Source organism: Pinus tabuliformis, chromosome Q (assembly GCF_031772625.1).
Source record: "Pinus tabuliformis cultivar Carrire ecotype Pingquan chromosome Q, CPIR1, whole genome shotgun sequence".
NCBI classification, from domain to species: Eukaryota; Viridiplantae; Streptophyta; class Pinopsida; order Pinales; family Pinaceae; genus Pinus; species Pinus tabuliformis.
The window spans coordinates 1,171,027,346-1,171,040,336 of NC_142296.1; the positions used below are offsets into that span (position 1 = coordinate 1,171,027,346).

The 12,991-nt window shown below is 37.9% G+C and overlaps 1 protein-coding gene across 1 annotated transcript in view; it reads right to left on the reverse strand.

The window, feature by feature from the left end:
* LOC149223863 (putative proline transporter 2) overlaps positions 1-12,991 on the reverse strand; it is a 101,306-nt gene that overhangs the window by 48,529 nt on the left and 39,786 nt on the right. Inside the window, exons 4-5 of the mRNA XM_089383420.1 lie at positions 6,674-6,863; positions 6,394-6,518 (exon numbers count right to left, since the gene is read on the reverse strand). Of these exons, the coding sequence (XP_089239546.1) occupies positions 6,394-6,518; positions 6,674-6,863 (315 nt within the window). The remainder of the gene's footprint in view (positions 1-6,393; positions 6,519-6,673; positions 6,864-12,991) is intronic.

Below are 12,991 nucleotides of genomic sequence, written 5' to 3' on the forward strand. Positions count from 1 at the left end.
CTAAAGCAACCTTCAAGGCAAAGTTGATGCAAAAAGAGAACCCATAAGCCTAGGAGAGGCAAAGATTGGGTAGACTGTTTGTATAGTTTGTTTTTGCTTTGTAAATTGTAAAAGCTTGTTGTTGTTTACCTGTTTTGGGCACCTTTGTAAATTGAACAAGAATAATCAATACGAACAACAAGTATGTGTTTTTCATTGACATGTTATGTAGTTGGCTTGTTTACAAGTCCAAATGTTTGAGGAATTTTGGAATGTACAATGTTTGTTGTCCAAGTTTGTCTACAGTTTGTCATGTACTCACCAATGCAAGTGTTCAAGATGAAACTTTTTGTGAATAGAATCTTTGTTTGAGATTGTACAAGATGACTATGTTTTTATAGGCAAAGCCAATGGTGTCATTGAAATTTTTGCAGCAATGTACTTTTGTGTACAAGCTTAGTTTGAGGACAATAAAGGAAGTTTGAATCAGTGCATGATAGGCATTGTATTACTTCTGATTTCCAAGATGGAAAGTCAAGTTTGTCTTCAACAATTGAACTTCAAGATGAAGTTGTTTGAGCCGTGAAAGATGGGATTAAAGAGAATGTTCAGATTCCACTCATCAATGTTTTTGTTCCTGCATCAGCAATAAGAATTTTGGCTCAATTCTTAACAGGACAGTAGGTCTTCACGAAGAAGATAGGTGAAGTGCCTTGATTGGAGCTTGAAGGGCACCAATTGAAAAAAAAAACATGGATTGAGTTTTTGGGTAATTTTGAGGTTCAACCTCATTTTATTTAATAGGAGAAGTAAACTTTTGGAGTCCAAAAGTTCCTAATGGGGAGGTATAATTCGGTGATCAAATTTTAGCTCAAAACTGAAAATGCCCAGAATGTTTCGAAATTAGTGTTAAGTCGAAGTATTCGTCGTTCTGAATCCAATGACGTTTGTTTCACCTCAATCTGACATAGCATGCTCAAGTTATCACGTTCTGATCGTTTGGCCCTGTTACCCACCATTTTGTGGGTCATGTCCTTGGGAGAAAAAAATTCTCCAAGATGGTCCTCAGTCGGCAACCAGCAGCCCCTTACAGCCACCAACTAGATTTTTGTGCCACTTCTTTGCCACCTGAGCAAGCCATGTGGTCCCTCACCCATCTGCCACGATCGTATGTTTGAAGGTGGGGCTCCTGAACCTAAAGGTATGCCTTATCATTTGGTAATTGAGTATTATAGTTTGTTTATCATGGACACTTCTAGGCATGTATTAATGGTGGGATTCGGCGGAAAGAATGAGCTAGGTTTGTGCTTGTGTCCCCTAGACCCCTTTTGGATGTTAACCTTGGATTCTAGTACCGTGGGATCTCTTTTACTGGCCTTTTGGCTTTAGGGATGGTATTACATGGGAAACCCCGATTTTGGTTACGTGGTCCCGCTCCCTCATCCATATATATTACCCCCTTTCCAATCATTATAGACCCATCTATCATTTCTCCCAACTGGGTCCACATTCCTCCACTGGGTCCACATAGGGCTAGCTCTCCCCTTCCCTTGCCCACACCTTGGGTTTGGCCTGAAATGATGCCCCAGAGGTTGATGCGGCTAAAAAGAAAAGAAAAAGCATAATTGGCCACATTCAATAGGAAAATGTACCACAAAATGTAAAAGATGGTCGGGACAAACACATTTAGCACGTGGACAAAAGCCAATACATGAGCTCTACCCTATCATCATGGGCATCACCTTGGTCCCTACAGGCCCTAGGAGCCTCTTTCATCATATAAGAATCCATGATTGTCCTAACCCCTGGTAGCCAATGAAGCACCCTACCTTAAAAGGGGGTGTCCACTGTTATATCTCACACATCATGCTCTTACTCCTTGAGCCTTGAGCAGTTAATTAAAGAAAAATCATAAAAAGGCAAAAGACATATAAAGAAGGGTGGAAAAATCAAGACCGGGGAACCTCATGTACCATGATTGCTCCCTCCTACACATTATATACCTAAGTATGGACTTCCCTTTTACTAGCTACCCTTATACCCCAACATGTGGCCTAGGGTTGCCCTTTCTCATTCCTTACTCCATCCATCTCTTTATCACATGCCACTACCTTTTAAATGATTTGCCTTGGACATATTATCCCCTTTAGAAGTAGATACCACCTAATGGGATACTTGGTTAACCCCATTTGGAACTTGGAGACATTAGCACCTGCTAAAGCCTATTATGGAAGGGCAGACTATTATGAGGTCACCACTTGTGGTCCATAGTATGTAAGCTATTTTACTCGATTTTGTTGATGACTTGTTGTATTGGAAGGCTAGGGGACACATTAGATCTTATGCAGGATTGCAGGTAGTCTCCATCTTGGGTTGGGTCTCCCTATATGGGGTTCTAACCCTCCAAAGGGCTACATTGGTATATGGGGTTCTAACACTCTATGGATCCCCAAATATGTTCAGAGATTGCTCAAGATTCACCTATTGGACGAGGAAGATGCACCTGGTTCACCTTTGCCCAACTTACCTCATAGATGTACCTTGCACTTGGCAGATGACCTATGACTTGTATGCTAATGTGGCATCACTTGCACCATCATCTCAGCCCTTACAGATGGTCTATAGGAATCTTCGACTTAATTGGAGACCCGTGAGGCCACTTGTGTGCCCTCACACCCATTGGGAGCACCACAGGTTTATTATGTGGAGAATAAGGGGTCAACCCCTTGTCCATTACTTTTGGAAATCCAACTCATCATTTTGGCACTTACGGACTTCATCGGGCCTCTTAGAGAGCTCAACGACATGCATTATTGATTATTCGACCTCTTTAGAGGCTTATTATTTTATTTATGAGCTAATTTGGTGGTCTTGTCACCAATAGAGAGTTATTTGTACATTGTTTTAGTTGATGGGCTAATGTAGGCTCAAATTAGGAAATTCAAACTCCTAATGAGTGTATAAATAGGAGAGACATGAATTCATTTATGTCATCATGTTCGATTGGATCATTCTTCTCTCTTGAGAATTTTGCACTTCTTTGTTGCAGGATGAATTTGACCATGGATGAATTTTGATGTTTGGATTGGGTTATCTTATCTTGCAACTTCTTTATTGTCAAATTGTTGATGGACACACATTTAAAGCTATTCTTGTTTTATTTTTTCATATGCATTGGAATGGGATTTTCGCTATACTAGGGCTAATTGCTGCATTGCATAATTGTGAAATTGTGGACTAAGTTGCACGAAACGGGGAAACAGGTACGAGTTTCCGAAACGGGAAGCGATACGAAACGCGACCTCCCCAAATTTTGGAAACGGGGAAACGCGAATATATATATATATATATATATATATATATATATATATATATATATATATATATATTGAAAATATTTAAATATATATATATATGTGCAATCATAAAGCATAAATGATACATTATAATTTATTACACTTAAACATTAAGATTTAATTTACATCACATTTACTCATGAATGATCACATAATGAAAATAAAAATATCGGAATATCCAAAAGCAACGTTTATTATATATCCAAATCTCAAAATCAGCCTTTATTTATATTAATATATGAGGCTGCAAGTACAATAAAGACTATAAGGCTGCAAGAGAGAGATCCAAATCAGGATTTTCTGCATCCACATCCCATTCTTTAGAAGGACCACTGTTGTATTAGGAGTCTCCTCCTACATAGTCGAACGACCTTAGTGCTCTTGATTAAATACACGTTTCATACCCTAGTACCCTACACGATCTTGATTATTGGGAGTTTCCCCTGCATAGAGGGCTTGATTCTCTTGATTAAATACAAGTTCCATACCTTAGTACATGATAAAATCCAATGGAAACATTGCAATCCCCCCAATCCTGAAATCCTGAAAAACAAATAAGTCTACTGGATTTTGAGTGAGATCTAAAATTCTACTTTCTCCATATGAAATCCAATGAGGGCGAAACCACTCTCAAACATCCTGAGTCATTTCATGGTAATGTTAAAAATTTAAGTAAAAGGATGAAAATGAAAAATAAAGGACAATATCACTTTTACTTTAAGAATTTAACATTACCATGAACTGCATATGCCTCAAACTTCCTGATGAACTGCATATCAACACTAGGGCAAAAATTCATTTTTATAACTCTAGACACACATCTAGAAGTCACTAACATACCCTAAAAGTAAATTAAAAAACAATTTTTTTTTTTAAACACAAGTTAATGAGGAAACGTGGGTCGTACGGCCCTGAAACGCATTTCCGGCCGTACTGGCCACGTTTCCGTTTCGGGAAACGTGGCAGTATGGCCGGAAATGCGTTTCACGGCCATACCAAACGCGTTTCCGCGTTTCATACCCGTTTCCGTACGGAAACGGACCTCTATGCCATGTTTCCTGCAACATAGATTGTGGAATTATTGTTTATATATAGCATCTCTCAATGTATGGGCCATGTATGTTGAATGAAATATCCTAGGGATAATTCTACCATTGGATTTATCTTGATAAGCCATCTCTTTTAAAAAGTGAAGTATAAAGCTTTGAGGTCACTTCTTCTTTCCCTAAAGGCCAAGCGAAGTAGTCCTTGAAGCCTCCTTGACCGAGAAACGAAGTCCTTTCTCATTATTCTCCTAGACTCTATTCTCCCTAAGGGATTAGGCACATGTCTACCAATAGGTGGTCACTCGATGAACCATTTTTTGTCACCTTTCCCTTTCTCTTCTAGGTCTAGCCAAGTTGGGTCACCTGGGGCATCACTTTCCTGACAAAGTAGCCATAGAAAAATTTCGATCTCCTAGCCTCTACTGCGCTGGTGTGTCCTCTAGGCCTCCTCCAAATTTGAAAAAATTCCAACAGTGGGATTGTGAGATATCCCAAGCCCTAGCTCTGAGATCAAACTTTGCCCTAGTGTTCCCTAAGCTAGTACCCCATAGGATCAATTTGATACCTTTAAGTGGAAATTCTTGTTTTGATCCTTTCCCCTTCCTTTTCTGGGATAAGATCATCATTGGTTGCTAAACTCCCTCCCCTTAACCTAGGCTAGGTCCACTTAGTCCCATGTGGTCCCATACCTTTGAAAAGTCAAGTCTCCAAGAGCCACTTGGGATACAAAGTTCAATAAGCATTTTAGGTATTGGGAAACTCCTTTGCAAATCATATCCTTCAACCTAACCCTTAAATCCTTACCTCCTCCTCCTAGAAAGCTTCATACCTTCCTTAAAGAGTAAGCAAGCTCCATTCTTGACCTCCTTCTAGGAAAATGATCATTAGGTTTACTTCACATCCCTTTGTTGATTCATCCTTCACAAGTGACTTTCCATATACTGGGTCTCCTCCCATCGTTGAAAGTCCATAAAGAGTAGGGAGTCTTAGCTGAGGTGACAGTGGGCCAAGTCTCCATTGTTGCCCTTTATCTAGTAGTTGTCCCTCAAGGAATCCCTTTTAGTCCTCCTGCTAGTTTGAGCGGTAACAGGCCCAACAGCTAATTTCAACAGCTGATTACCTGCACATTTGCTCTTCTAATTTCAAGAATTAATTTTATTTCTTTTGCAATTTCCATTTACATCATCATCGTGGCATTCAACCATCACAACAAAACAAAATCCATGGAGAGAAAATATGGAATAAGGATAAATTTTGAAACTGCTTCTCTTTATTACAAAAGATGAACTTTTATGTATAAATATGGGTTAGCAAAAACTTCTAGCTCCTAACTGAATAGAAAACATCACACTTTATTTACAACAAAGGAATTCAAGAATCCTCCACAATGTGTACAAGGTGTCCATGTGTCCACAACTAATCCAAAGATGCCTAGGTGAGCGTGATCAAGGCCTCAATATTGTGAACTGCCCCAAAATATGTGCGTGGCCTTAACACGTGAAAATAACCAAAAGTCAGAATGCAACGAGACTGTCAAGGAGGGTTATGCCATACCATCAAACTGTTCTGCTCATCCAAATGCGATTTTTTTCTACGAGTACCCCTACTGGAAGGAGGGGTAACACACTCCAAAGCCAATAGTGTCTACAATGAAGAATAGTTTACAACAACATATTTTGGAGTTATCATGCTTTTGGTATATAAAGAAGGGTGTTAAACCACTAGACAGTAATTACATCATCGGTTTATGAGTTTAACAAATCCGGTTGTTTAATCAAGGGGTTTATATTTCCTTTTCCAAATAAGAGCTGAGATGTATTTGCATCCAACATCTTGATTAGAATTTAATGTAACTTGATGTATTTGTCTCCAACATTCTTGATTAGAACTTATAGGACTAGCTCTACAACTATATCAGAGCTTGCATGTTGAAAACTAATGAACATTTGCTTAATTTTATCAATAAACCCTACCTTAGAAAAAGTAAATAGAAGAAACAAAGCTTAAAATACCTGTATTTCTGGAAGCATCCCTGTATTATATACAAAAACAAGATTTGCAGCAGCAGCAATACAACTAAACATTTTGTGTGCCTTTGAACCATAAATCCCATAGTCTCTTGGTGGGCTATCATGGCCTACATATGCAAAGTAGAATAATACCAGTGAAAAATATAAGCTGAGATATTTAACTTGTCAAAAACCAACACTCCCCGCATGCAAATGATTTCTAAATGTCACACATTAATGGATAAACTTTACAATAGAAAAAATAAAAGGGAGAGAGTGATACCATCTCTTGCCGATAACCCAATAGCAATCAGAATATAGATGAGACTTAAAATTGATGAAACACCTAACCACGCCCTCAAAGCTGACAAGTGTGGAATGCCAAAGGCAAAAACACTACAAACGATTCCTGTAATTGCAATGAAGTATGGTAGCTTCCACATTGCTTCATTGCTGTATGATGTATATATTGCCTGCACAGAATAGACAGGAAAGCATAGATATATAAACATTCATTATTTGCTATCTGCAAATAATTTTTGGTGCAGACATTTATCTTAAAGTGAAACTAATCTATAATAATGCTCTTTATTTTTTTCTCTTCCCACCATATATGTTATCATTCTTGAACTTTTCTCCATATTTATCAAGATATGTAATTATCTGCATTTTTTTCTGATTTCTTTAATTGACATGTTTTTTTTTCCATTAATTTCTATTAAGCTTGTAGTTGTTCTAATTACTTCATGTTGGAGTATCAATCCATGCCTTAACAAGGGTTGACAATCATCAAAAGACAACATAGCTCAATGGTAGAGCAGCCCATAGGCCATTTGATACCTAGCCTGTCCAATATTTTCACGACAGCATTGGAGCTGTGGTCATAGGAATTCCCTAGTGCTAGGTCTAAATGACTTCAGAGGGGGCAGACCTGAGGTATGATTCCTGCTGGCCTGTTCCATCGAATTTATTCTAACATTATTGACTTTTAGTTTTCCAAATAGTATTAGTATCAAGGGAATCTCAATATTCAAAAACTGAAAGGGGAAATGCAATATTTATCATTTGGTTATAATGGAATTCATACCCATACCATAGTTAAAAAGATATTTAAAGTCCTTAAACATCATGTGAAGTATATAAAACTCCTGAACAATAGTTTTAGGTGATAGAGTCCAGACCATAAAAGGGACTTCTCTCTCATGGTTAAACCTAATAATCCATCTCCATGGACAAATTTTACAACTTAGTCTCAAACTTGGAATATTTTCTCCACAAATAAGGATGTTATCAGTCTTGAACTTTTCTCCATATTTATCAAGATATGTAATTATCTGCAATTTTTTCTGATTTCTTTAATTGACATGTTTTTTTCCATTAATATTATATCAAGCTTGTAGTCGTTCTAATTACTTCATGTTGGAGTATCAATCCACGCCTTAACAAGGGTTGACAGTCATCAAAAGAGCACGTAGCTCAATGGTAGAGCAGCCCATAGGCCATTTGATACCTAGCCTGTCCAATATTTTCACAACAGCATTGGAGCTGTGGTCGAAGGAATTCCCTAGTGCTAGGTCTAAATGACTTCAAAGGGGGCAGGCCTAAGGTATGATTCCTGGCCTGTTCCATCCAATTTATTCTATCACTATTGACTTTTAGTTTTCCAAATAGTATCAATATTAAGGGAATCTCAACATTCAAAAACTGAAAGGGGAAATGCAATATTTATCATTTGGTTTTAATAGAATTCATACTTGTACCATAGTTAAAAAGATATTTCAAGTCCTTAAATCTATGTTGCAGGAAATGCCTAGGGAGGAGTCGTCCCAGTAAGGAAAACGGCCTGAAATGCCGAAACAGCCTTGAAACACTGCCGGCTGTCCTAGACAACGTTTCGCGATTTTGAAATGTCGTCCGGGACAGTGGGTGGTGTTTCGGGCTTGTTTCGGCTATCACAGGTTGCATTTCGAGTGAAAAAGTAATTATTTTTTGTGTTTTTCAGCCAGCTCAAGGGGTCAAGAAGGGCGTGGACCCCTTCTATCACCGAAAGACACTAATTAAACACTTTTTATGTGGCTGTTAACAAGATTTAATAGAAAAAATTAGAAACAGAATTCTCTAGAAGATTAAAAAATAGAATTCTCTAGAAACCCTATAAATCTCTTCTTTTCTTTAAAAAGACACTTCATTCACTTATTTCCCATACATTCTTTTGCAAGAGGAGCTTGCTATAGCAGCAGCAAGGAGTTTATTTGTGTTTTGGAGACTGGGCAGCAAGAGAAAGGGTGTGGGAAGCAAGAAGAACGGCATGGGCAACAACTATTTGGGTGAGTTTTTCATTTTCTAATTTTCCAGCATTCATGGCTTCTGAAAGTTGTGTTTCCAGTGCCCCTAAATCCACTCAAGCAACTAGACAACAAGAATATTATCCTCTATGGAAATATGTTATCAAATGTAACGAACAAGGTTTATATACTCAGAGGAATGCTCTAATACTAGATGGAGCAAATATGCTTAGTAAATTGACAGAAGAATATATATTTCTTATTATAGTGGGAGGCCCTGGCTTAAATACAACTTAGGTGCCATTACATGAGGGGGCATAATCTTTTGATCGTGCCCCTTAGTTTAGAAATTAAATTAAACTAATTTTATACATAACACCAAAGTGAAGTAGATGGGTTCCAGTGGTATGTGGGAATGGAAGTGCAATTTATGCAAAAATGATAAGACCTTCAAGGGCTCTTACATGAGTGATGGATCATAGTCTGCATGAAGAGATAAAAGGTATTGATATGTGTGCACATATAAAAAATCAAATGGTGATGGCTAAATTCAAGAAAGGGAGTGATGATGCTCAAAGGTTGAAGGATCAAAGAAGCAAAATCGGCACGGGCATCACCAATCCTCGCATGACTGATAGCATTGAGCCAAGGATTATTCAGGAAGCAAGAAAGAGGAGGGCGCTAGAAGTAGAAGTAGAGTTATCCAAGCCATCAACTCCAATTCAAGATAGTCAATTGTTGAAAATGCTTGATAGTCAAGGGAGAGAAGAAGCTGACTCGAGTGGCAAGGGTCATCTTTTCTTGTGACATCCCTTTTAATGTGGTTCTATCTCCATATTGGCAAGATTTGGTGAGAGAGATTAACAAAGCCCCTCAAGGTTACAAGTGGCCAAACTATGAAAAAGTTAGAATAGTTTTGCTGAAGAAGGGGAGGCAACTTCTTCATGATGTTCTGAAACCAATTCGTAACTTATGGGGTATTACAGGGCTTTTCATTATCTCAGATGTATGGAGTGATACAAGACACATGCCTTTGATTAATGTCATTGCATCATCACCAAAAGGAGCCATGTTCATCAAAGCAGAAGATTGTTTGGGTGAGGTAAAGGATAGCAAGTTCATCGTTGATATTTTGATTTTTGCTATTGAACAAGTAGGGCCAGAAAATGTGGTGCAAGTTATCACAGATAATGCACTTGTTTGCAAAGTTGTAGGCTTAATTGTTGAGAGTAAATACAATCACATATTTTGGACTCCTTGCATTGTCCACAATTTGAATATGATTTTAGAAGAGATTGAGAGGAAAACAATGGATTAAGGAGGTCACAGGGCAGGCTAGGGAGATTATAAAATTCATCACCAACCACCACTAATCTCAAGCAATATATTGAGAATACTACAAATTGGTGTTGTAGAAAATTGCTGAGACAAGGTATGCCTCAAACTTTATCATATTGCGTCACCTTGTTGAAGTTAAAAAATGCATTAATGAGTCTGGTGGTGGGTCCAACTTGGGCTGAGTGGAGACAGGCAGATTCAGAGAAGGGAAGTATGGTGAGGAGGGTGTTGATTGATGAAGATTGGTGGAGCAAGATAGATTTCTTGCTCAAGTTCCCATTACCTGCATTTGATCTTCTCCGAGATGCTTACATAGAGAAATCTATCCTAGGAGAGGTTTATTATGGCATGGATACCATGGTTGAAAAAAATGTGGAAATTATTACACAAGAGGCTCCCACTCTTCCTTTTGTGGGTTTTGATTTTGCTAAACAAGTGAGGCCCATTATTGTTTTACGAACTGGAATGGCTTCAACACTCCATTACACACTTTGGCACATGCTTTGAATCTAAAATTTTATGATGAAGAATTCAATGTTGAAAGCAATGGGAAGAGGAAGGCTTCACATAAGGACAAGGAGGTGGCAAATGGAGTGAAGAAAGCCTTTCAAGGGTTGTTTCCAACTTCTTTACAAACTGATTTAAGGCAAGAATTTGTCTGTTTTGCTACTAGATTAGAGGATTTTGCAGACATATCAGCTTTAGAAGAGAGGACCATGGACTTGGTTAAGTGGTGGACTTGTCATGGGGCAAGTGGTGTTTATTTGCATAGTCTTGCCACTCATATTCTATCACAAGTGGCAAGCTCTTCATCACTAAAACGGAATTGGAGCACCTACAGTTTCATTCAAGTGTGAAGCACAACAGGTTGGGATCGCAAAAGGCAGGGGACCTTGTATATGTGCATTCAAACCTATGCCTTGTGTCTTGTAGGTGTGAAGAATATACAAGTGGACCTCATAAAGATTTTGTTGTGGATGCAAAATGCCAAGATTTAGAGCTCTCTCTTTCTTCTCTTGATATTAGTGCTAGCGGTGATGCAAGTGCAAGTGGAAGCACTAATAGAGCTTCCTCTTCTACTGAACAAGCATCTTGTTCTATCTTTGTTGATGAGAATGAGGATTTTTATTAGTAATGATATGTTAATGTAGCCAATGCCAAATTTATCTTTAGCTCATATTTTATTTCAGTTTTAGCACATATAACCTCACATATAAAGGCTGATTTTGGAGTCTTCGATGTAAAGTCTCATCTATAAAGGCTAACTTTGGATATTTGCATCATGTAATCATCTCGTGGAGTTAATGTAAATTTGGATTTCCTTCTAAAATTTCATTTATATGTTTCATTCTTTCTTTTCTTGCAAGATAATGTGTTATTTAATATTGACGCATTTATATATATATATGATGTTTCAGTCAACGTTTCCATTTTCTAGGGGTTGTGTTTTGGGCCGTACTCGTTTCAAAAACTTCTAGGTGTTTTGGCATTTCATGTAGCTTAGCCTTGAACATCATGTGAGGTGTTTAAAACTCCTGAACAATTGTTTTAGTTGAAAGACTCCAAAGTATATATGGGACATCTCTCTCGTGGCTAAACCTAATACTTCATCTCCTTGGACAAATTCTACAATTTAGTCTCAAGCTTAGAACATTTTCTCTAGAAATAAGGATGATAGGTGGGTTCAAGTGGTTCAAAATTCCTCTTAGAATGAATAAACTTGCACCGATCCATTGTATAAACCCATTGAAAACTTAACAGAATCCCTAATTCCAACCGGAGATATATAGGCAACAAGAGCTTAAACACATCCAACAGTTGATTTAGAATAAGCATTAGAAGAAAAGATAAAAGGAATCACTATGGTGTCGATTCAATTACATTCATTGCGCATTTCATTACTTGGTGGGCTTGTCATAGACCACTTTCCAACACGTTTTCTATGGTCGCTGGAACATGGTGAGCTTATATTTTTGGTCATATTGGTGTAATTTGAAGTGTTGGTTGTGAGTTTTATTGTTAGTGCTATGTTAAAATCCTCCTTAGCAACAACTTTTTGATCTCATGATCTGTGCTAGGCAGATCTTCTCTTCCTTTTAATGTGCTAAGAGTACAAGTGAATATATTTTTCTCATTATCTCCTCATTTCTTGAGCCTGAGTTGTTAACTAAATGGCCAAAATTACTAAGGTATTAGAGTTCCTAAAAACTCAGATACACTCCACTGATCATGATATAGTGAAATCAACAAAAACACTCTTCTTGGTATGAGAATCTACTTACAAGATGCACAGAAAAAGATTCAAATCTCAGCGATAACAAAATAAGCTACAACAAGAAGGGTCGTCATTTTGAACCGGTTTTTGTTCAAAACAATTCTCTATTTAAGTTTGAGATGGACTCCTATTAACAACCATAAACTAATCAGATCAATGAGATTGAGGTTGGTTCACACCAAGTTCCCATTTCAGGAGTGGTTTTGCATAAAGATGCAAAAGTTCAAGCTACATTTCCCAGGCCCATCATTAGACCTTGGGAAGAAGTTGTCAACAACATGAACATAACCGGCCATGGGTATGACAAGGAGGTGTGATTTCATACTCCAAAGTATCATAAGCCTAAGTTACCGGAAACGTCACCCTAATCTGCCAAAAACACCATTCTGAGTTTTCAAAGCAGAAACGGGTATGATCCTCGTATGAAACGCCTTGGAAATGTTTTTGAGCCGTTTCTAAAAATTGGAAATGTTGGATCTGGAAATGGAAACGTTTCTAGGGTTTTTAAATTTTTTTGGCTCTATTTTTGGATTTCTGGAAACAGATCCGGATCATGAAAATCGTCTTAAGAGAGAACCAACCTATCTATCACCTTTTGGCAATGCGATTATTCCCGAAATGTAACCATTTCTATAGCACTCACCACTTCTCCCTCACACGCACCATGGACATCATTGATTCCATCGCTCCTGACAGATTAAGT